Source organism: Pantherophis guttatus, chromosome 4, assembly GCF_059756535.1.
Source record: "Pantherophis guttatus breed Tessera chromosome 4, ASM5975653v1, whole genome shotgun sequence".
NCBI classification, from domain to species: domain Eukaryota; kingdom Metazoa; phylum Chordata; class Lepidosauria; order Squamata; family Colubridae; genus Pantherophis; species Pantherophis guttatus.
This window is the reverse complement of record NC_142066.1, coordinates 84,234,359-84,256,999: the sequence shown is the minus strand read 5'-3', so window position 1 is coordinate 84,256,999 and position 22,641 is coordinate 84,234,359. Positions and strand designations below refer to the sequence as shown.

At 36.2% G+C, this 22,641-nt stretch overlaps 1 protein-coding gene across 12 annotated transcripts in view; it reads left to right on the top strand.

Annotated features, from left to right (window-relative positions):
* Positions 1–22,641, top strand: part of BBS9 (Bardet-Biedl syndrome 9) — a 547,167-nt gene that overhangs the window by 84,905 nt on the left and 439,621 nt on the right. For all 12 annotated transcript variants that reach the window (XR_015734231.1, XR_015734233.1, XR_009620981.2 and 9 more), the window contains 2 exons: positions 14,929–15,103; positions 22,529–22,610. Coding sequence is in view for 8 of the 12 variants with exons in the window: in XM_087894078.1 (XP_087750204.1) it covers positions 14,929–15,103; positions 22,529–22,610 (257 nt within the window). In the remaining 4 variants the exon portion in view is untranslated. The remainder of the gene's footprint in view (positions 1–14,928; positions 15,104–22,528; positions 22,611–22,641) is intronic.

Genomic DNA, 22,641 nt, shown 5'->3' with positions numbered 1-22,641 from the left:
ATATAAGACACAGGCATTTGCAGATGATGTGGTATTAATCATGGAAGAACCATTAGAATCAGGCACTAAAATTTTGGAAGAATTGGGCAATTATGGGGAGGTAGCAGGCCTTAAATTAAATAAATCCAAAACTAAATTATTAACAAAAAATATGACGGAGGTGAGGAAAAAAGTACTGGAAGAATCAATGGAGATCCAAACCGCCAAGAAGGTAAAATACCTGGGGGTCTGGATTTCATCAAGGTGCTCGGCCCTCAAAGAGGATAATTATTTACCATTGATTAGAAATATTAAACAGGATCTGGAAAAGTGGGGAAGATTACAGATATCATTATTAGGTAGAATTGCGGCAATAAAAATGAGCATATTACCCAAGTTATTGTATCTATTCCGAACAGTCCCTGTTAAATTAGATAAAAAATTCTTTCTGGAGCTCAATAGCATCATTAGGAAATTTATTTGGGAGGGAAAGAAACCAAGGATAGCAATTAGGAATTTACAGGACAAGAAGGAAAGAGGGGGTTTCGGATTACCTAAATGGGAGTTATATCAAAAAGCTGCAAACCTAGTATGGCTGAAAGAATGGGCAACCCTGAGAAATAAAAGACTGTTAACCTTAGAAGGGTATGATCTCCAGAAGGGTTGGCATGCATATCTCTGGGATACTGGGAAGAAGATAAAAACTTACTTCCATAGACATAAAATAAGGGAGATCTTGATACAAATATGGGGAGAGATAAGACAGAAGCACTATAGGAAAATTCCGAGATGGCTTTCCACCATGGAGGCTATAATATATCCAAATGTATTAGAAATGGGTAAAACGGTCAGATACAATGAATTATTAGATGGGGGACGGAACCTTAAAACAAGGGAAGAATTGATGGAACAAGGTATTTCTATAGACTGGTGGCCATATAACCAAATTAAATCCAGATATAAAAAAGATAAGGAGGAATTTGGCATTGAGATGAGCATAAATGGATTCGACAAGATATGGATGGGGTACGGACGACAAAATTCTAGCTAAATTATATAATTACTTATTGGAGTACGATATGGCAGAGGAAGTAGTTAAAGAACCGATGTTAGCATGGGCCAAAAATATAGGACAGAATATAAATCTGAACGAATGGGACTCAATATGGAATAATAATCTTAAAATGACAAAGGCGACGGCTTATAAGGAAAACCAATACAAGCTGTTTTATAGATGGCACATGGCCCCAGCTAGGATAGCGAAGATTTACCCCAATTTGAGCCCTAAATGTTGGAAATGTGACCATCAGCAGGGTACTTTTTATCATTGCTGGTGGACATGTAATCAGGCACAAAAATTCTGGAGGATGATATGGGTGTGGATTAGAGAAATAATAAAAGAAAATTTTGATTTCGACCCAAAAGCTTTTCTCCTGGGAATTTTGAAAACTGAATATGCAAAAAAGAAAAAGTATTTAATTATACATATTCTGACAGCTGCTAGAATTTCCTTTGCCCAGTATTGGAAAGAAAAACAAATACCACCTCAAGAACACATTATTGGAAAAATATTGGAGTGCGCCGAAATGAACAAATTGACTTCAGAAATTAATGACAGAGAAGATTCAGAATTTTATAGCGTGTGGGATATGTGGTACGAATGGATGGGGGAAAGAAATAAAGAAGGTAATAGAGATTAAATATCAACTAATGAACAAAATCTATATGAATAGTATTATGTTTAGTGTTAGAGAATTGAGCACCATTATCTTTAAGTGTATTGAAATTAAATTTAGCTTCAAGAAACAATACCAACAAAAGACACGATTTCGTTTTCAACTCTCTGCATTTTATTGTCAACATCAGCAATTTTATAATCATTATCTTTCATCTTAACATTAACTTCTGATTTAAATTCTTCAACTTTAGAATCAACTTTAATAATAAATTCTGCCAGGCCAGATGCCACTTCTGATATTTTTTTGGTCACCTTGTTTTGATTCTGTTTCACCATATCTTTAACTTCATTAATTTCCTGCATAAATTCCTGATGTGACTTTTGAAGTTTGTCATCTATCTCCTGTTGAGATTTTTGAAATTTATCATCCAAAATTTTAGAAATAAATTCTTTTAAATCTCCCACATCAAAATCTTTTTTCTGAGTCTGTGTCTGTTGTGCAGGGGGAGGCTGTGTTTTATGTGTGGGAGATCCACCTCCTGTTGCCTTCGCTTCCTGCTTCTTTGAGGCCATCCTGCCACATAGACTGGTTTTTCTAAAAAGGGAAGTTCTTCTTCCTCTCCCACCTCCACAAAGACTTCTGAAAAAGTCCCCCAGATTTAATCAAATAAGAACTAAAGTAAAGCAAAGTCCAATATTGAAAAAGGAGAAATTTCTCTCTTATTTCTCTTGTTACAAGCGAAGCAACTTCGTAACAGTTTAGAAACTTTGTGACAAAGGAAGATGAGTTCAGCAATCCACACTCGCCAGCTCGTTAACTCTGAGGCTAAGCGCCATGTTTTTACAGTTCACTTTCACTCATCCGCATTTTTTCACTCAGATTAGAAAGCCAAGAAAACTCTAATACTTGCGATTCCGAGTTTCAGGGTTCAAGTAAAAATATGCTGCTTATTAAGGCTGGTTCCTTTCCTTTCAGTTTGAAGTTTCCTGTAGCCGGCTTGTTCTGCAAAAGCAGACTTGTCCCACGCCGCCCGGAGTTCTAGCAGGTTAAACGGGAGCCGCTCCTGTTCCCTCCCCAGAAACTATTCCCTGGGGGGGTTGCAGGGGCTCAACCTGTGCCCTGTGATCTCTCTTCAAAAATCGTAGGGATTTTGAAGTTTTCGAGCCGCTTCTTAGTCGCGAAGCGGCTCTACAAGCGGCGGGGCTGGCGGAGCTTCAAAAGGCACTGCCGCTGCCGAAGACGAGGAAACCGGAAGTGACAATTTTGCCATTTCTTGATAATTTTATATCCTAATGTATCAATATCTTTATATATTTATATCAATACTTTTACATACTTCCATATAACCTTATATATCTCCATATTTTTTCATATCTATATAATTTATATATATTTATTCTCATTTATAAACTTATATAACATTTATAGTTTGGAGTTAGCATTAAGAAATAAGCTGCTTATATAAGATAAGTTATATACCATAATCGTGATATAAATTGGAAATAGCGTATTATTTTATTAAGAACAACTAGATAATCACTGTACTTCTGGAAGAACTGAATTAATTATCTGCAAACGTAATCAAACTAACTATTAATTATTAACTAATTAATTAACTATAAATTAATTTTTACTATTATTATAAATTAAGCATTTCCTGTTTTAGATATTGATTGAAATTGATATTGATTGATTGATTGATATAAATCGATAAGTATAGTTACCCTATATCTGAAGGTTAAAAGTAGTCATTAGTAATATCACAAACAAGACAACGTTGGATAAGGAGAAGAGGTAATCAGTGAATGATAATTTGGAGGATTATTGAAAGAATAGGAAGAGACCAAAAAAAGGTCTTGAGAGAAATGACAAGCCTGTCATCAACGTTATTGAAAACAGGAAAGAAGACTACCTCCAATCCCATGATAACCATGACTTCACCAGCAACACAGAGATCAACGGAAGGGCTGTCTAAAAGAGAAAAATCTGTAGTGATACCGATTATGCAAGCCATGCAATTGACTCTGACACTAATCCAAGACACCATGCTGAAAATGCAAGATAAGATGTCCAACAACCATGTAGAGTTAAAGACAGATATCCAAGCTATAGACCATAAGATGAATGAGATACAAGTCTCAATACATAATAATGAACAAAGGATTAAAAAGGTGGAAACCAGTATGGAACAAAACGAGAAGAATTTGGACACAGTGGATTAGAAACTGATGGCGCAAAACAGGGAGTTAGAAGACTCGATAATTCAGCTAGAGATGGATAGAGCATCTTTTTACTTACCTTTTCAAAACATAGTAGAGGATAAAGAGGAAGACCTGGGACAAATGATGGCTGAATCGATCGCAGACATATTACAACAAGATACAGCAAGAGATAATTAAAGAATTAGTTTACAGAGTGCAGACAAACTACGCAAGGAGGAATAGGCTACCTAGGAAAGTACATGTTAGGTTTGCAAGGAAAAAAGTGAAGGATATGTGGTATAATATCGCAAGAGAAGAACTAGTAACATACAGAGGAAAGGAGGCGATAATTTTGAAGCAGGTCCCCAGGAGAGTGAGGGAAGTGAGAAGGGATTATAGATTTCTAGCCATACAGTTAAATAAAAGGAATATCTTATTCATATGGTTATTGCCGGAAGGCATTTTAATTACCTGGCAGGGGAGGAGAATTAAAATAGATAGCTTAATAGCAGCACAAGACTTCCTTGACCAATTGAGAGGAACGGAGGAGGAACAAAGCAGCAAGGAAGAAATAGAAGCAATAGCATTAGAAGAGGAAACCCTCTGCCAACAGAATTCTGAAGAAGGAACCTCGGAGAAGAAGGAGACAGAAGAAAAGGAAAGTAAAGAGACAAAAGGGAGAAAACCAAGACCGCAAAGAGCTACTTGAGCAAACAAAAACTAAATCCGGGCAAGAAAATTAGAAATGAAAGACTGGAAACTAGCGTCAATTAATGTTAACGGATTAAACGATAGTAGAAAGAGAAAACAAATACTTACAAACTTAGTTAAGCAGAATGCCGACATAATATGCCTCCAGGAGGTTCATATAAAAGAAGAAGATGGACAATGCTTAGAATATAAAAAATTTGGAAAAACCTTTACTTCACTAGCGGGGGGGGGGGGAAGAGGGAAGTAGTAATATATGTCAAAAAAGGGATTGTAGCAGAGCTAAAATATAATGATACTAAGGGGAGAACACTAATGATCGAGATTAAGAGAGGGAACTCCCGAATATTATTGGTAGATATATACGCACCAAACAAAAAGCAAAGGGAATATTTCAAAAAACTCCACGAGCAATTAAGCAAAATGGAATATAGTAACGTTTGTATAATAGGTGACTTCAACGGGATAGTGGATTTGGATAAGGATCATAAGAGTGTTAAAAATAAAAAAAAGGGACAAATTACCAAGAACATTTTTCGATTTAACAGATGAATTGAATTTAGTAGACATTTGGCGGACCCTGCACCCAAATAATAGACAATATACCTTTTACTCAAATCCCCAAAAATCGTGGTCGAGAATTGATATGGTATGGGCAAGTAGGAATCTTGGAATGGAAATAGAATCTGCAGAAATTACACCTAATATATGGGCGGACCACAACCCCCTAGAAATAAGGTGGAAAAATTTACAGAGGAAAAAATGGCAGAGATGGAGGCTAAATACACAACTTCTAAGGGACAAAGAATATTTAGAAAAAATCAAGGGAGAATTAAAATTATTTTTTAGGGATAACGAAAACCAAGAAACACCCCAAGTAATAATATGGGATGCGATGAAGGCATATTTAAGAGGGTTGGCGATACCATATAGTGCAAAACAAAGAAAAAAGCAAGGTACAGAAGGATTATCTAGAGAAATTGGAGGAGGCAGAAAGGAAACTGCAGCAAAACCCGGGAGATAAGGCGGCAAAAGAAAGTTGGATGATGTGGAGACATAAATTGAACATTATAGATCAGGAAGAATTGGCACACAAAATAAAACGATCAAAACAATATTATTTTGGGACTTCCGGTTTGCTGCTTGTCCCTGCTGGACACTCCTTCGGGATCGTCGAACCCACTGCCTGTAAGAGCTGCCTTTTTCAGCGGAATGGCGGCTCGAAAAAACTCCGTTTCCATTAGGAAACGGAGATAGAGCCGGCTGGGGTGGGTAGAGTCCTCTGCCTAATCCCAAAAGTTTTTTATTTACTTTTGGGAGGGAGCGGAAGAGACTCCCCGTATCCCCAGCCGATGCTCCGGGCTCTGGGAAATCTCTGCTACACGCAGAGCTAGGGGGCAAAAGCAAGCCTGTAAATCTGTCAAATAAATTAATTAAAGAAGATATGAGCTGGACCTTTGATTCTGAAGCGCAAGTATTCTTTTTATTCTATTTTGCCTAAGAAGTGAAGTGAAGGGAAAAAAGTTTTTTTTAAAATGGCGATTGCTGCTGCGGCTTGAAGAGAGGCTGAAAGGGAAACTCCTTCCGTTTTTAATTACAAAGTAGCGGAATGAATACTTTTGGCTGTAACTGAAGGCAAAATCTCACTCTCATTTCGGTTTTTTTTTCTTTTTTCTTTCTCTTTGAGGATCTGATATTGATCTTGGTTGGAAAAAAGTTTTTTTGCCTCTCTTTTCCAGTAAATTTTGTCTGCGTGGAAAAATGGCACTGAGACTTATAAAACTAGACAAACAGGCAGTGGGGGGGGGATTCCCCCATTAATAAATTACATCAACAAGTTTTAACTCTCCAGTCACAGAAACCTGACTTTAATATAATAGAATTTCTTCTTGAGGAGATTGTAAGAAGGGATGAGATTGTGAATCAGCAACTTGAAAAATTTAAGTTGGAAATCAAAGAAATTGGTGAATTGGTGAAATCTAAGTTTGGCTTTCTGGATCGAAAGATTTTAAAAGTAGCTAATGGCTTAGCAGACTTTATGACTCAGTTGGAAACAAATACTAACTCTAAAATGAAAGAAACTGAGGAGAATTTGGATGACAAGATCCAAAACATTAAAAAGGATTTGGCAAACATTCAGGATAATAGTTCAGAAGACAAACTTAAAATGGAGGCTGATCAAAAGACTGTTATTGAAGAAAATGTACAACAGAGGATTGAAAGAGAAGTTTTAATGATCCAATACAATTTTACAGAATATGCAATTAGACTGAGAGGTTTGCAGGAAGATGACAGAGATGATTTAAGGAAGATATCTTCTGAAATTCTGGCTGGGATTTTAAAGGTTCAACCTGATGAAGTGTTTTGCAGGATTGACAGAATTTATAGAATAAACTCCTGGTTGGCAAAACAAAGGCAATTGCCTAGAGATGTGGTGATTTATTTTACAGACAAAGAAATTAGAAATAATATTGTCCAGAATTCTTATGATTCTGCTTTGCAATTTCGTGGAAGAAAGATTTGGATTTTTAAGGAACTCCCGCCCAAGATGTTAATGGAGAGGAAGAAATTTGGTTTTCTAGTGAATGAGTTAAAAAAAAAAAGGAATATTCTATTTAGGTGGGACGTCCCAGTTGGTTTAATATTGAGACACCAAGGAGTAAGATACCAACTGGATACTGTCGAAAAAGCGGAAGAATTTTATCAAAAAATTTTAAAAATAAATTTAACATCTTTAGGCATAACACAGGACAAGCAAAAGGAGTTGGAAATAAAGGGAAAACATCAAATTACAGAGGCTGTGGTAGATAAACTGTCTTTGGACTCCTTGGATACCCCAGCTGGACTGTCTATAAATTTGAGAGCAGTGTCATCTGATTCTAATGTGATTAACTATCAACTTACAAACAAGTGCGTAAATCAACCAGTTGATATACAAGTGAAGGAAAAGACATATGGGATAATAAAACAAAACCAACAAGATCAATTTACAAAGCAGAATGACAACCGATCAGCTGATACACAACTTGTAGGAAGGAAATCTGGATGGAAATGCAACCCGCAAAAGAAAAAGAAAAGAAACAGATTTCGTAGAAATAGTAGTTTCTAAATCAAGCAACAGTGAAGCCAGGGATTTTAAAAAAATAAATGAACATGTGAAAAGATATTGGAGGCGAATTATCGTTTAATACTATCTTGAGGAAAGTGGCAGATCTCTGCAATGCCGTGATTTTGGGATGTGGAAAGAGCCTTACATTGTTGGATTTGAACTATCTATTTTGGATTTCTTTTACCGATAAATATATTATATCTATTTTGAGTTACAAGGCAAGAGAGTCATGCTGGGGCATGCAGAAGATCTGGCTGTTACCCACAAAGATGATGGGGATTTATAATCCTGATGAAAACCACAATTACAACTATATGGAATATAATTATAATGTCACTCGGGTGGTTGTTTTTATTTTTATATATACATGAGGATATTTATTATTGATGGGGGCAGAAGATGACTGAAGATTTTGAATAAACTGTTGCACCAGGATGCTATGTTACCCTATTATGGATGATGGATTTAACAATCTAGTGGAAAGACATCAAAGAAGATACTAAATGAATTATAAATTTAAAGTTATTGTCTTTTTTTATAAAATGGAATGTATATATAGACATATGTATATTTTAGTAGAGTGGGCAGTGGATTATATTTAGAATTGTAGTGTATGGTAATCTTGCAGGAAACTGGGTTGAAATAGGCTAGTTTAGTGATTGATTAGTTTAAGAAAAAGGATTTTTAAGACATATATTTTGGGGAGTGGAAGAATCGGATAGAACTGAACAAATGTTAAATTTGGAGAAGGCTGCTTTGAAATATTAAATTAATATATATAATATATATAAAAGTAAAGGTTATGTTGTTGTAATAATAATAATATTTTACAAGTTTGGGGGAGGAGAAAAAGGGTAGATTGTGAAAAGCGGAGAAAAGCGGAGTTATAAGAATACTTTGCTAAGGGTCAGTACTTTGAGGAGTGAGTAAGGGCATGGTAAAATATTATGTAATTAATTATGAATTAGCTTATTGTTGTGAAGAAGAAGTCACAGGGGGGGATGGGTGGTGAGGGGGGGTTAGGGAAGAAGGGAGGAAAAGGGGGAAAAACTTGTATTTGAAAAACTTTTTCAATAAAAAAAAAAACAATATTATTTTGAAAACGCTAATAAACCAGGCAGATGACTGTTTATTTATTTATTTAGTGTATGGCTGGTCACACACAATATTAAAACACTTCATTTTTACAGGTTAAAACAATTTAAACAATTTAAAAAAGAGCATTAAGAAAACCTAAGAGGAAAATAGAAACAACATTTCAGAGTTTAATGTCAAGTTTGGAGATCCAGTCAGTAGCTGTCGTTGTTACGCAGAGGAAGTCCCTAAAATTTCCTGGATACCTTCTGTTAGAGCATTCCCTCACTATATGTTGGATAGTCTGTCTTATAAATTAAATAGATGGCTGTCTTATAAATTAAAGAAGGAAAACGAAAAAGGGCTTATCTATCAACTGGAAGACATGAAGGGAAATGTATCAAACAAAGAAGAGGATAAACTCGAAATTGCTCAGGAATATTATGCAGCATTATACAAAGAGGAAGAAGTTTCAAGAGAGAAAATCGAACAATACTTGGCAAATGAAGAACTTCCATTGATAGGAGAGGAAGAGAAAGAAATGCTGAAGAGAGAGGTCACAGCAGAGGAACTAAAGACAACAATTTCAAAACTTAAAAATAATAAATCGCCAGGTCCAGATGGGTTCCCAGGAGAATTGTATAAAAACCTGGAAGAAATATTGTTACCAAAATTATTGGAAATTTGTAACGAGGCGTTGATGGGCTCTAAAATTCCTGATTCGTGGAGGGAAGCATATGTCACACTACTGCCGAAAGAAGGTACCGATCCAGAACAAATACAAAATTATAGGCCAATTTCCCTTTTAAACTCGGATTATAAAATATTCATGAGCATGATGGCGGAAAGAATAAAAAAAATATTAAATACCCTGATACATATGGATCAAAACGGATTCCTCCCTGGAAGGCAAATAAGAAATTATTTAAGAATAGTGATGGATACCCTAGAATACTATGAAGCGCATTCAGATAAACAGATGGCACTAGTTTTCTTAGACACTCAGAAAGCATTTGATAATCTAAATTGGGAATTTATGGTCAAACAAATTAGAAAAATGGAATTCGGAAAAACTTTGAAAGGATGATAAAAAGAATATACAACAAACAAAGGGCGAATATTTTATTAAATGGAGATATGACCAAAACATTTCAGATTAAGAAGGGGGTAAGACAAGGATGCCCTCTGTCACCATTATTGTTCATTTTGGCTCTAGAAATTTTATTAAGAAGAATTAGGATTAACGAGGAAATTAAGGGATTGAAGATTAGGAAAGAGGTATACAAAACAAGCATTCGCTGACGATGTAGTATTGATTATGGAGGACCCACTAGAAACAGGGCAAAATTTTTTAGAAGAATTAGGCAGATATGGAGAAGTGTCAGGATTTAAATTAAATAAAACTAAAACCAAAATATTGACCAAAAATGTGACAGAAGCGCAAAAGAAAGAAATAGAGAAAACGCTGGGTTTGCAAATAGTTAAAAAAATAAAGTACCTACGAGTTTGGATAACACCAAGATGTTCAGCCTTAAAAGAGGAGAATTATGTGCCCCTGATTAAAAAAATAAAACAGGACTTGGAAAGATGGGGGAAATTGCAATTGTCACTTTTAGGCAGGATAGTTTCAATAAAGATGAATATCCTGCCCAAATTATTTTGTCTGTTCCAAACCACACCACACATTGGACAATTTTCCCCCCCCAGAATTGAACAAATTTATTAGGAAATTCATTGGGGGGGGGGGGGGAACCTAGGATTTCATTTAGAATTTTACAGGAAAAAAGGAGTAGGGAGGGTTTCGGACTCCCTGATTGGGAAATATATTATAAGGCAGCTAATTTAGTATGGAATAGGGAAAGGGTCACCCTAGAAAACAAAAGGATCTTAACTCTGGAAGGCCACGACTGCAGAGAGGGTGGCACGCGTACTTATGGGATAAAGATAGGGAAAAAAAACATACTTTCACAGACACAAAATTAGGGACACACTAATACAAACCTGGATTGAGATTAGGCAGCGGCAATATATGAAAGTCCCAAAGTGGCTTTCTATAATGGAAGCCATGATATACCCCAATATGCTGGGAATGGAAAAAATGTGTAGATATAAGGGTATTTTGGATGGTGGAGGAAACCTTAAATCTAATGAGTTATTGAGAGAACATACTTATTGAGTTATTGAGAGAACATACTTACAAATAAAGTCTAGATATCAAAAATGCGATCAAATGGATTTGATAAGGTATTGATGGGAACGGAGAAAAAAATGTTGGCCAAATTATACAACTACTTATTAGAATATGATAGGGCAGAGGAGGTGGTTAAAAATCAAATGATTGCGTGGGCAAAGAACATTGGGCACAGTATAAATTTGAATGATTGGGAAATTATCTGGAACAAGAATTATAAATTGACTAGAGCAGTAGCGTACAAAGAGAACCAATATATGTTGTACAGGTGGCACTTAGCCCCTACAAGGCTAGCAAAAATTTACCCAAATACAAATCCAAACTGTTGGAAATGTGGCCACCACCGAAGCAATGAAATATTGGAAAAAGATTCAGAAATGGATACAAGAAATAATTGGAGAAGATATTGATTTGGCACCGGAAACATTTCTCCTGGGAATACTAAAAAGGACCTATGAGAAAAAAGAGAGATATCTAATTATACACATCACTACAGCTGCCAGACTAATATATGCACAATATTGGAAAGAAAAGAGATTACCACCAGAGGAGCATATAATTAGAAAAGTATTTGAATGCACGGAGATGAGTAAACTAACTCATGAGAAAAACGAGGATGAAAATTCAGACTACTATACAGTATGGGAAGGGTGGTATACATGGATGGATGATAAAATAAAAGAAGGAGTAAGGGATGGTGCGATTATTAAAAGGAATAAGTAATTTAAGAGACACCATGTATGTAACCTGTATATATGTATGAACACTGCTTAACCGATATTAGTTGAATTGTAATATTATGTAACTTAATAAAATCAAAAAAGAATTTAAAAAAAGATGTTTTTACTTAAAAAATATGAAAATGATGTGGAAAATAAAACTGAAGAAATATATTGTTAAAAGGGTAAAATGATTAATAAGGAAATAAAATATGCTAATCTGGTCTACGTTTAGAAAACAATGGATAACTAGAAATAAGTGTGAAATATGAAAATGATGTGTGTAAATTAAAGGGTTTTAATAGAATAAAGAATTATTGAAAAATATATGTGAAAGGGAGAAATAAAAGAATGAAATTAAAAAAGATTAAGATTAGGAGATTAGGGCGGATGGTAATTTTGATTATATATTAAATATAAAATAGAGATGAAAAATAGAAAAAATATAATGGCCGAAATTGAATTATAAAAATTAAATTTGGGGAAAATAAGCTGTATGAATTTTGACTCGGTCAATACTCTATTCAGAAAAAATGTATTGTAAACAGGAGAATTCATGATTTTAAAGCACAAAAGAAAAGAAGAAGAAAGAAAAATAAAAAATAAAAATAGAATGGGAGAAAGGGAGAAAGAAATGAAAGAAGAATATGTTGTATACATTTAGAATTGAAATATGAATCGAAGTAAGATATAGATGTAATGAATGTTAGAAAAAAGATGAGATTGTGATACTAATTTAGTAATATAAAATAATGGAAAACTATATGGATGTATGAATAAATTGAAATAAGTTTTAGAAATATGAATAAGTTTGATAAATGAGATGGTAATAGTTGGAATATTTTTACTTAAAATTAGAGAAATTGTAACAATTGGAATATTCTTAATTGCATTGTTTATATAATGATAAGTTTTAGAAATATGAATAAATTTAATTAGGGAAACTGTAACAATTGGAATATTTTTAAGTGCATATTTGGAATCTAATCAAAAAAGAAAAAAAGGTGAAATGATATTGTATTATGCATTAATTAGATTGTGGTGAAAGTAGAAATGATTAAGATATTGTTTGAAGAGATATAAATACAGATATTTGACAAAGTAATTGAAAATTAGAGATAAGATTCAAGGAAGTATATGGTATAGAATAATTTGGTTTATTATTATCATATAAAGAGAAAATTATTGTTATATAATTGACTGATTTTTATTAAGATATTGGATTGTATAATTTGGAATAAGATTTAAGGAAATGTATAGTATAAAACATTTTGGTTTAGTATTTTGATAAGAAATGAATGACTGTAATACTAGGAATTATGTGAGACTTTAAATTTAAGGGATTTAATATAGAGATGAAGGGAAAAATTGAATTTGATTAAGATATAGAGGTTAGGATGAAGGGTAATATTGGTCTATAAAAATAGAATAAATACTATGGCAAAAAGAGAATATATAAATTATGTTGAAATGACTAAAATTGTTTAAATTTGTGAATTGGTAAATACTCTGTTCAAAAAAAATACATTGTTTGTTTGTGTAAAAAATAAAAAAACTTCTTTTTTTAAAAAAATAAAAATGTATGTTTGTTTGTCTTTAAAATTTTTTTAAAAATTACAAAAAAAAAAAGAGAATAAAATAAGCCATGGTGGCAAGTTGATGACAGCTTTTCTCCAACAACGCATTTGGGCAAAGTAGGATTGCCAGTTGACTGGTCGATATCTATTTCACATATTAAGGAAATTCACAATAATATAAAGTGTAAAATATGAAACAGAGAAGTTATATAAGTTCTAATGTTATGACAGAAATATGACAACTATATCTGTACAGTTCAGAATCCTATAGCCACAACATGCTAACGTGTGGCATCACTAAAGTACTTACAGCACATTTAAATGCTGTCATTAGTGTAGAAGCACTGCTAGTAGACTAACAGATTCACATAGCATGCAAGAAATGAATTACACACTTTAAACTCCAGCATAAATGAAATGACAACGGCACAATATAAAAAAATGCATGTTGACATACATGATGTTGCCATAGCAACATCCTCAACTTTGTCCCTATTGTTAGGGCTTTATACATCAGTGATGAAAAACCAGCCCTACTTTTTCAGGGGGTCTGAAACATGCTCTTTCTAATGTGAATGTTTGAGATCGCTCATGAGAATGTTTTTATTATTTTGTTTAATAGAGCACAAAAAGTTGTACAAGATGGCCAAGTTTTGTTTCTCTCAACAAAATATTGCCGGAGATATTATGTCTCAAAGTTCCTGGAACCTTAGAGTCATACTGTAGAAGGCTGCGGTATAGGGGGTCAAACAAATCCCTATATCTCCACAAGTATTGTATTGGCACACGTAACACTTTACCAATGTTCATTGGGGACATGTGTGCATGTTCACACAAAATTTCATTGAAATACATGATGATCGAGGGGGGCACTTTTCTGAAATCAGACCGCTTGACATGGAATGACCCATTTATGACCCAGTTCAGAAGTTCTGATGGCTGGGTCTCCCGCAAGGTCATGTGATCATATTTCATGCACTTGGCAACTGATCTGCATTTATGACTGTTTTCATTATCCTGCAATCGTGACGACGGTTTATGACATTTTTGTCAAAAAGTGGCATTTATTTCTGGTTTCAGAAAAGTGTCTTACTTGAACAATGGGTTTGTTTAGCAACCATAGCGTTCATTTAATGTCCATGGCATCTGCTTAATAATAATTCAACAATATTTGCTTAACACTGCTGCAAAAAAGTTGTAAAATTGGATTGGTTGCATGATGACCTGCTTTACAAGTCTTGTGACTTACGACCATAAGCTCAATTACAGTTTTAAGTTGAGGACTATCTATGGTTTGTATAAAGCGATGTATCTTTGTAGGACGAAATTAGTCATTTATTACTACAAGCTTTTAAAAATATTCCTTGACATTTTGGTAGATTTTTTTGTTAAAAAAAAAAAATGCTGGAGAGATACCATAATCTAAAATAAACAACTAGAAGCATAACTATAACCCTTTACCCTTTACCTTATTTTCTTTACCCTTTACCTTATTTTCTAGTCTGAAGAACTTGACAAATAATTTTATTTCTTGGTTATATCAATCTTCATTGAGAAATGTATAAATAATTTCACAGTGTGCTTTCAACACAGAAGCATGTGCTCGTAGGATCATATAGAGTTTCAACGACTTTTTAGAGATAAAGGTATTAAAACATGATCACTGCTTTGTTTTGCTTCTTTTTATGTAGGTCAAGATTTGATCTGTGTACAGTCTGTGGATGGAATGCTTATGTTGTTTGAACAAGAAAGCTATTCGTTTGGACGTTTCCTTCCTGGCTTTCTTCTTCCTGGTCCACTGACATATAGTTCTAGAACAGATTCATTCATTACCATCTCTTCCTGTCAACAAGTTGAGAGTTACAGGTGCGTTTAGACATAATACCTGCTGCTCTTTAACATATATTTATATAAATATTTAAGAATGGTGTACATCTATGAAAATCCAAGCCTTGAATTAATTAATGCTCCAACTAGTTATTACATAATTTATGTCAGAGGTTATGTCCAAATATTCTAACAGTACTGAGTACCAGTACTCAGTACCAGTACCAGCTACTCTCAGTATTTCTTAATGCCTGAAAGTCACATTAAATTTTATGGGTTCTTTGTAGTTTCTTTGCATCACAGATATCATTTTGCATTTTCACAGAATGTCTTTTAGAAATAATCTGAAGATAAAAGAATTTTTAATGGAAAGAATATGTCTACAGAATATGTAGAAGGCACAGCTCCTACATTTTCCTTTCTTCACTATAGAGGTTTCCAGAGATCATCTTATTCTAGTGAATAAAGAGGGCTATAAGCAAAACACTCTTGAAATATTATTTCAACATAGTTCTCTCCTTTTCTGTTGCCAGCTATACCTAGCTTGCTGCCAATCCTTCCCTTAGAGAATAAAGTTTTTCTAAATTGCATGGTGAAGGGTTAAGTCTAGGGCCGTGATGGCGAACCTATGGCACGCGTGCCACAGGTGGCACATGTAGCCATATCAGTGGGCAAGCCAGCTCAGCTCTGGGGTGCATGCGCGCGCTGGCCAACTGATTTTTGGGCCTTCTGGGTCCACCAGAAGTAGGGAAACAGGCTGTTTCCTGCCTCCGGAGGGCCTGGGGTGGGGGGTGGGGGAGGCCCGTTTTTCTTTCTTACCTGGCTCCAGAACCTCTCTATTTATCTGGGAAGGTCTAAAACAGCCTTTCTCACTCCCTCGGAGGCCCTCCAAAGATCTGAAACGGCCCATTTCCCAACTCCCGGTGGGACAGGAAGTGACTTTTTTGCTGTCCCCAGCCTCCAGAGATTCTTAGAAAGGCTCCTAGAGACTCCTAGAGGGGCTCCTAGAGACTCCTAGAGGGGCTCCTAGAGACCCCTAGAGAGGCTCTGGAGGCTGGGGACGGCAAAAAACATCACTTCCTGTCCCACCGGGAGTTGGGAAATGGGCCATTTCAGGCCTTTGGAGGGCCTCCGAGGGAGTGAGAAAGGCTGTTTCACCCTTCCCAAATAGAGAGGATCTGGAGCCAGGTAAGAAAGAAAAATGGGCCTACCAGGCCATTGCATGCCAGGAGGGAGGGGAGGGGGGGTTGCGTGCTCATGCGCAAGGCAGTGTGCATAGCATTATCAGTGTGGGCACGCGCGACCCTATCCCACCCCCACCCCCTCCTGGCACGTGATGGCAAAAAGATTAGCCATCACTGGTCTAGGGATTGAAATTGAGATACATAGAGCAAGGAATATGTATTTATTTTCAATGTAATTCTGCAGAACCAGATTAATTGTATCTTTGGGTACTGAAGGAATTTGCCGATGTTTACTTTATATATTTTTGAGACATTATGAAGAAATTGGTGAAGTACAAGATGTCTGGAGGAGGGCAAAGATCGCTATAATCAGGAAAAGAAAAAAGAGAACGATAAAGAATTCAGTCTGACACCAATATTAGAAAAGATTAAAAAGCTGTAGTTCTTGAAAGCAATCAGAAATCACTATGGTTTTACTTTCTTATCAGATTTACTCTATCACATTTTTTGGATCAGGTAATTTATGTAGTAGTTTGTAGGAATTATGTAGGTGTAATACTAAGGGATCCTCCAATCAACTGACTCTGAGTGGTGTATAACTCACATTCATAATTAATTATTGAAATAAATACATAATAATAAAACCAAGATTATACATCATAATAGCACCATATAAACATTAGGAATCAAACATTCCAAAGTAAAAATAATTACTTTAGAGTAGTAGTCATACAGCCATCCCCCTGAGGCATAGTGAAGTAGCCAAGTCTCTTAAGATATAAAGATCAGGAGGGAGGGGTCATCTGTGATACTATTTCTAAGGTGTGATTTTATAACAAAAGAACATAGTTCCTTGGCTCTGTAGATGGCAATCTCAGATTGAGATGCATATAAAGAGCCCTCCCTACAACATCTTACCAAGATTCAGTATGTATATTATGCACGTTATTGAAAGAAAGTTATCCAAACCCTAAACCATGAAGCGTGTTACAGGTGATAACCAGCACTTTGAAATGCATCCTGAAACCTATGAGCAACCAACACAGCTCTCAAAATAGCAGTTTTTTAAATGTGGGATCCTTACTGTTCTCTGAGTTATAGTAAGAGGCGTTATATTAATGCCTTCTGGTAATCCACAGCTACTCAGGTTACTGCATTCTGGACTTACTTTGTCATCTTAGTGCTTTTCAAGCCTAGCCCTATATAATGGACATTGCAATAATCTTATAAAAAGTAACTAAAGCATAAATGACACTGATTAAACATTATCTTTATATTAGCCAGGCATTTGATAAAGCGCTTTGTGATAGTCTGATAGTAAGTTACTTAAAGGTGATCTAGAGGGCATAATAAATACATAGTAGGTGTGAAAATTGTACTTCAAAAAGATCATGCTAAGAAATGAGAAGCCACCAATGTTTGTTCATCAAACTGGCCTAGGCATTGAGTGAAATTTTACAAACTTTAGTCCTGATCCCAGAATTTTTCACTATTTCACTGAAGACTAAAAAAGATGAAGAAAAGTTTATCCAAATTTACAAATTAGAGAAAGTAACTATAATCCTAGAAGTTGTCTATGGAGATTCTCAGTCATCCAGGTCATGATTGTCCCAAGGGTGCTTTTTCAAGAGGCAACTGACTTTCTGATTTTTTCTTCTCATCCTAGAAGGTTCTTCAGAATGTCCAGTTGTTTCTTGAAAAATCACCTTTGGGAATTCTAAAAGATAAAAATAGAATTCAAAATGAGCTGGATCGGGATGTCAAACTCAAGGCCCGCAAGCCAGACTGGCCTGCGATATGATTCGCGAGCCGGATCTGGCCCGTGGGGATGCCCCGGAGACAGAGAAGGACAAGGTCCTGGTGCTTCAGCCCCAGCCCTGGCCGGCCAGAAGCTGATCTATAACTTGATGGCCGGGCCGGCGAGGCCATGGAGGTGCTAGTGATGGGTGTGGCGCTCATGTATAACTGGATGGCGGCCATCCAAGCCAGAGCTCAGTCAGCCTTAGATCCACGGAGCCACCCTGAAGCTGGTGAGGAACTGCTCGCCCTTGCCCTCTGGGCGCTTTACAACCTCCTGTGCGCATGCCCAGGGGGTGGGACCAAGGCAGTGGGGCAGCCCCTAGCTGGCTCCAGCATGGCCTGCAGATCTAAGGCTCACCATGTTCTGGTCTGGATGGCTGCCATCCAGTTATAGATGAGTGCCATGCCCATCACTAGAACCTCCATGGCCTCCTTGCAGCCCATGCGGCTTCCCTTCCCTCTGCCCCGCCACGTGTGAGAAAGCAGCCGCAGTAAGCACGGCCACCAGCAACACTGCCAATCTCTCCCCTTCCCCTCATCCCTTCCTGAGCACAGAGGAAGAAATGAGATGGGAATGAGAAGGAGGGAAGCAGGGAAGGAAGGAGGGGAGAGTGGGGGAAAAAGGGATTAGAGAGGGAAGAAGGAAGGAGAGAAAACTGGAGAAAGCAAGGTTTTTTTTGGGGGGGGTGGCAGCAAAAGAAGCAGCATTCCTTGACTGGGAAGCGGGCAAAGTCAGAAAGGGAAAGTAAACCTCAGTCCCCACAAACCAAGCGCAGTTCCTGCTGTTTGTGAGAAACGAAGGAAGAAAAAGGGGAGCCAAAAGCTAAATACCTGAGGTTTTCATTGTCCCTGCTGGCAGTTGATCTTTCCTGGTCTGGCTTCCCTGCTCAATTGCTTATCTTCTTTAATTCCAAAACTCCCATGGACTCGGGCAGCGATCTGCAGAAGCAGCCATGTGAGGTAGGAGGAGAGTGCAAGGTTTCCCTGGGTTTTTAAAGTCATGAGGTTTTTCTTCCTCTTTTTCCTCATTTTGCAGTGTGGCTCAAGGAGGAGGGGTGGGGTTGTCCCAAAAAGCGAGACCCCAAAATTAACAGATTGACTTTTCAAATCCTTAAAAAGTTATGATGCCAACCTTGGGTCAGTGATTCTTTTGGGAAAAAAGCAGCAGGTTGCCTTCCTCCAGGAAATGGAAGGGAAGGGAAAGAGAGAAGGAGGGAGGGAGGGAGGGAGGACGCAGGGAAGCTGGCCACGCCCACGCTGGCCATGCCCACCCAGCTCCCTGATATCAACTAAAACCCTGATGCGGCCCTCAATAAAATTGAGTTTGACACCCCTGATCTAAATGGTTGTCATCTCTTTGAGATAGACCAAATTATGAAAGTAAAAAGGAGGATATTTGGTTACATGGCATGATAACCAATAACCAGATATACACCCCCCCATTTCAATTCTAAAAAAAAAAAGGCTGGACAATCTTCTTCCTCATTCCTTCTTCCCTTCCATAGCTAAATTGCTAATAACTGTTGTATATATTCTTCAAGGCCATCTTTCAGTGGTTGGTTGCCCCCGGTTCGGACCGGTTCGCAAGAACCGGTAGTAAAACTGGCGGGAGGCTCTGCCCACCACCCTGGATGTTGTCATCGGTGATCTGCGCATGCGCGATCCCGTTGCGAACCGGTAGTAAAGGTAAGTAGAACCCACCCCTGCCATCTTTGTACTTCTCTAGGTTAATGAAATAAGCTAAAAACAACAGTCCAAAATGCAAATTTCTTCACTTTTTTTTTTTTTATTTTAAATTTGATTTATATGCCGCCCTTCTCTGGAGACTCAGGGCGGCTTTCAATGCGTTAAGCAATAGCCTTCATACTTTTGTATATTTTATACAAAGTCAGCTTATTGCCCCCACAAACTGGGTCCTCAATTTACCTACCTTAGAAAGGATGGAAGGCTGAGTCAACCTTGAGCCTGCCGAGATTCGATCTTACTTTAATTGCAGACAGCTGGTGTTAAATTACAGAGCTCTGTCTGTTGAGCTAAACCAGGCTCCTTTTAATTTCTTGGCTGCAGTCCCCATCTGTGGTGAAGACTAAATATAGTACTCTTAGACAACTGCAAATCCCAAAGGGAAGCTAAAATTGATAGTAAGTCATTTACAGAATATATATGTGATCTTGGTCTTAACCTATGGCCTTTGTTAAAATCATTATTGAAATTAAATCAAAATTAAAATCATTGAAAACCTAAAACAAAAAAGCATAAATTGCTTTGTTTTAAAAAGAGTTGTGCCTGTGGGATCCTTGGTATTCTTTGAGCTTGGTTGTTTTCTTACAGATATTTCAATATCCAAATAGGTAACATTAACCACAATAGTGGTAGGAGGGAGTGGGGTTTGCTCTCTTTTTATGTACAAGTTGGTTGCCCTTTTAGTATTGTTGGGCATATTCTTGGTAGCTCTTTGATTAGGCTATTTACTCGTTTCATTTCATTTCATTTCATACAGGTGCTTAATTTGTATTTCTAGTACTTTTTAGTGATACTAAATTTAAAGTTTAGTTACTAAATTTAGGGAGCTAAACTTAAAGTAAGAGTTATTGAAGCTCTGCTAAGTTTTAAAAGATGAAGGAATTGGGAATATATATACTTGTAAAAGTGAAAAATGTCAGCCTTCTTTAAAGGAGAAGAAATGGTATGATATAGAAATACACACACAGAAATGGTGTGATATAGATAGATTAAGCAGTGTTCTGTATCATTGCTGACTATTGGACATGGAAGAATGGATTTAAGTTCTAGAAGAATTATTCAGTTGAATATTAGAAAATGTTTCCTTAACAGTAAGAGTAGTATGATATAATAATATTCAGAATTGATGTTTTGTTCAAGAGACTAGTAAAATATTTGTTGGAATACATTAATTAGCAATGGTTTGGCCTAAATTATTTCTTCAGACTCAGTTATTTTAGAGGCTTCTAGAATTACAGCTGATAGTTAAAGTTTTACTTGCTGCAATTGTAGTTTTACTGTAATTCTAACTGTGAATGCTGCATAAGGATATCTGTTCTGCATTATTCTACTAATAATATCTTGTGAGTTATATTATTAGTAGAAATAAATATGTTATCTTATTCTGTTATTTTAATGAATTCATATTCAAGCCCTGTGTTCCAGATTTTGACTATGTAATCAATGTTAGGTGAATTTGGTAGCTTTTGAGTTTTTCTAGGAAGGTTTTCTACATTAAGTATAAATAGATGATTACATGATCAGAGTTTAAAAATTGAAGAATGCTGCTAAGATACATGTGCATGAGCTCCATTCAGTTGTCACTTATTCTCATGCCAGCAGTGATCCTGAGGTTCTGGTTTATTTTCTTTATGAAACCAGATACATTGGCAGCAAACTCAAATACTTCTTTAGTGTTCAAATCTTTATTTCATACGAACCCAAGAGATAATGCTAAATGGCTTTTGATTGCTTTTTTTGTGCAAAACCTTTCTTCAACAGGGAAACTATGCATGTTATTCCTGTTCATAGAAGAATGTGAATATTAAAGTCAAAACAGAAGCTCATTGTTTTTGAACTTTGGAAATCTATAATTTTGTATACGTATGTCAAATAGGTTTTTTGGTTGGTTTTTCCCAACTGGTTATTATTTTTAGTCTGTGCCATGAGTTTGTAGTTCAGCATACTTCAAGAGTCTCTGACCTTGTGCCAAATCTTCTTGCTCCTAGGCTTTACAAAGTAATGAAATGATACAGACATCTACATTTCCAAGGAATTTATTTATCTATCTATCTATCTATCTATCTATCTATCTATCTATCTATCTATCTATCTATCTATCTATCATATTTCTATGCCGCCCACTCTCCGAGGACTCTGGACGGCTTACACCAAAGACAGTATACTAAATAGCATATTGCCCTCTAACAATCTGGGTCCTCATTTTACCCACCTCGGAAGAATGGAAGGCTGAGTCAACCTTGAGCCGGTGAGATTTGATCCGCTGATCTGCTGAACTAGCAGTCAGCTGAAGTAGCTGCAGTACTGCACTCTAACCACTGTGCCACCTCGGCTCTTACTATTATCTGGAATTATTATCTGGATGCTTCTGAACAACTAATATCTTTTAGTTGAGCTGTGTTGATTTGCAGTTTCTTCTAGGCAACTTTTTAATTATTTGTGAAAAGATCTACTAATTAGTCATTTGTACATAATACACAAATTCCATAGAGTATTGGTTGCTTCCTTATAATTATTCCAATGTTCATCAGTGCATTCACAGAACTCCAACAGGTACTTGTCTTTAGACAGATATTCCTTGGCTATAATTAAGGCTGGAATTTGCAAATACAAACAAGAGAAATAATGTTATGTAGTGTTCTTTTTGTATATATTCTAGTATAACATTTGTTTTGTGAAAATATTTTATATATATATATATATATATGTATGTATATTCTTCTTCTTTAAACTACAGGTATCAAGTACTTGCATTAGCAAAAGATGCTGAAACACAAGAAACTGAGCAACAAAAAATTGGATCTGGAAAAAAACTTGTGGTAAATTTAGCTGTATAGATCAGTATGCTAT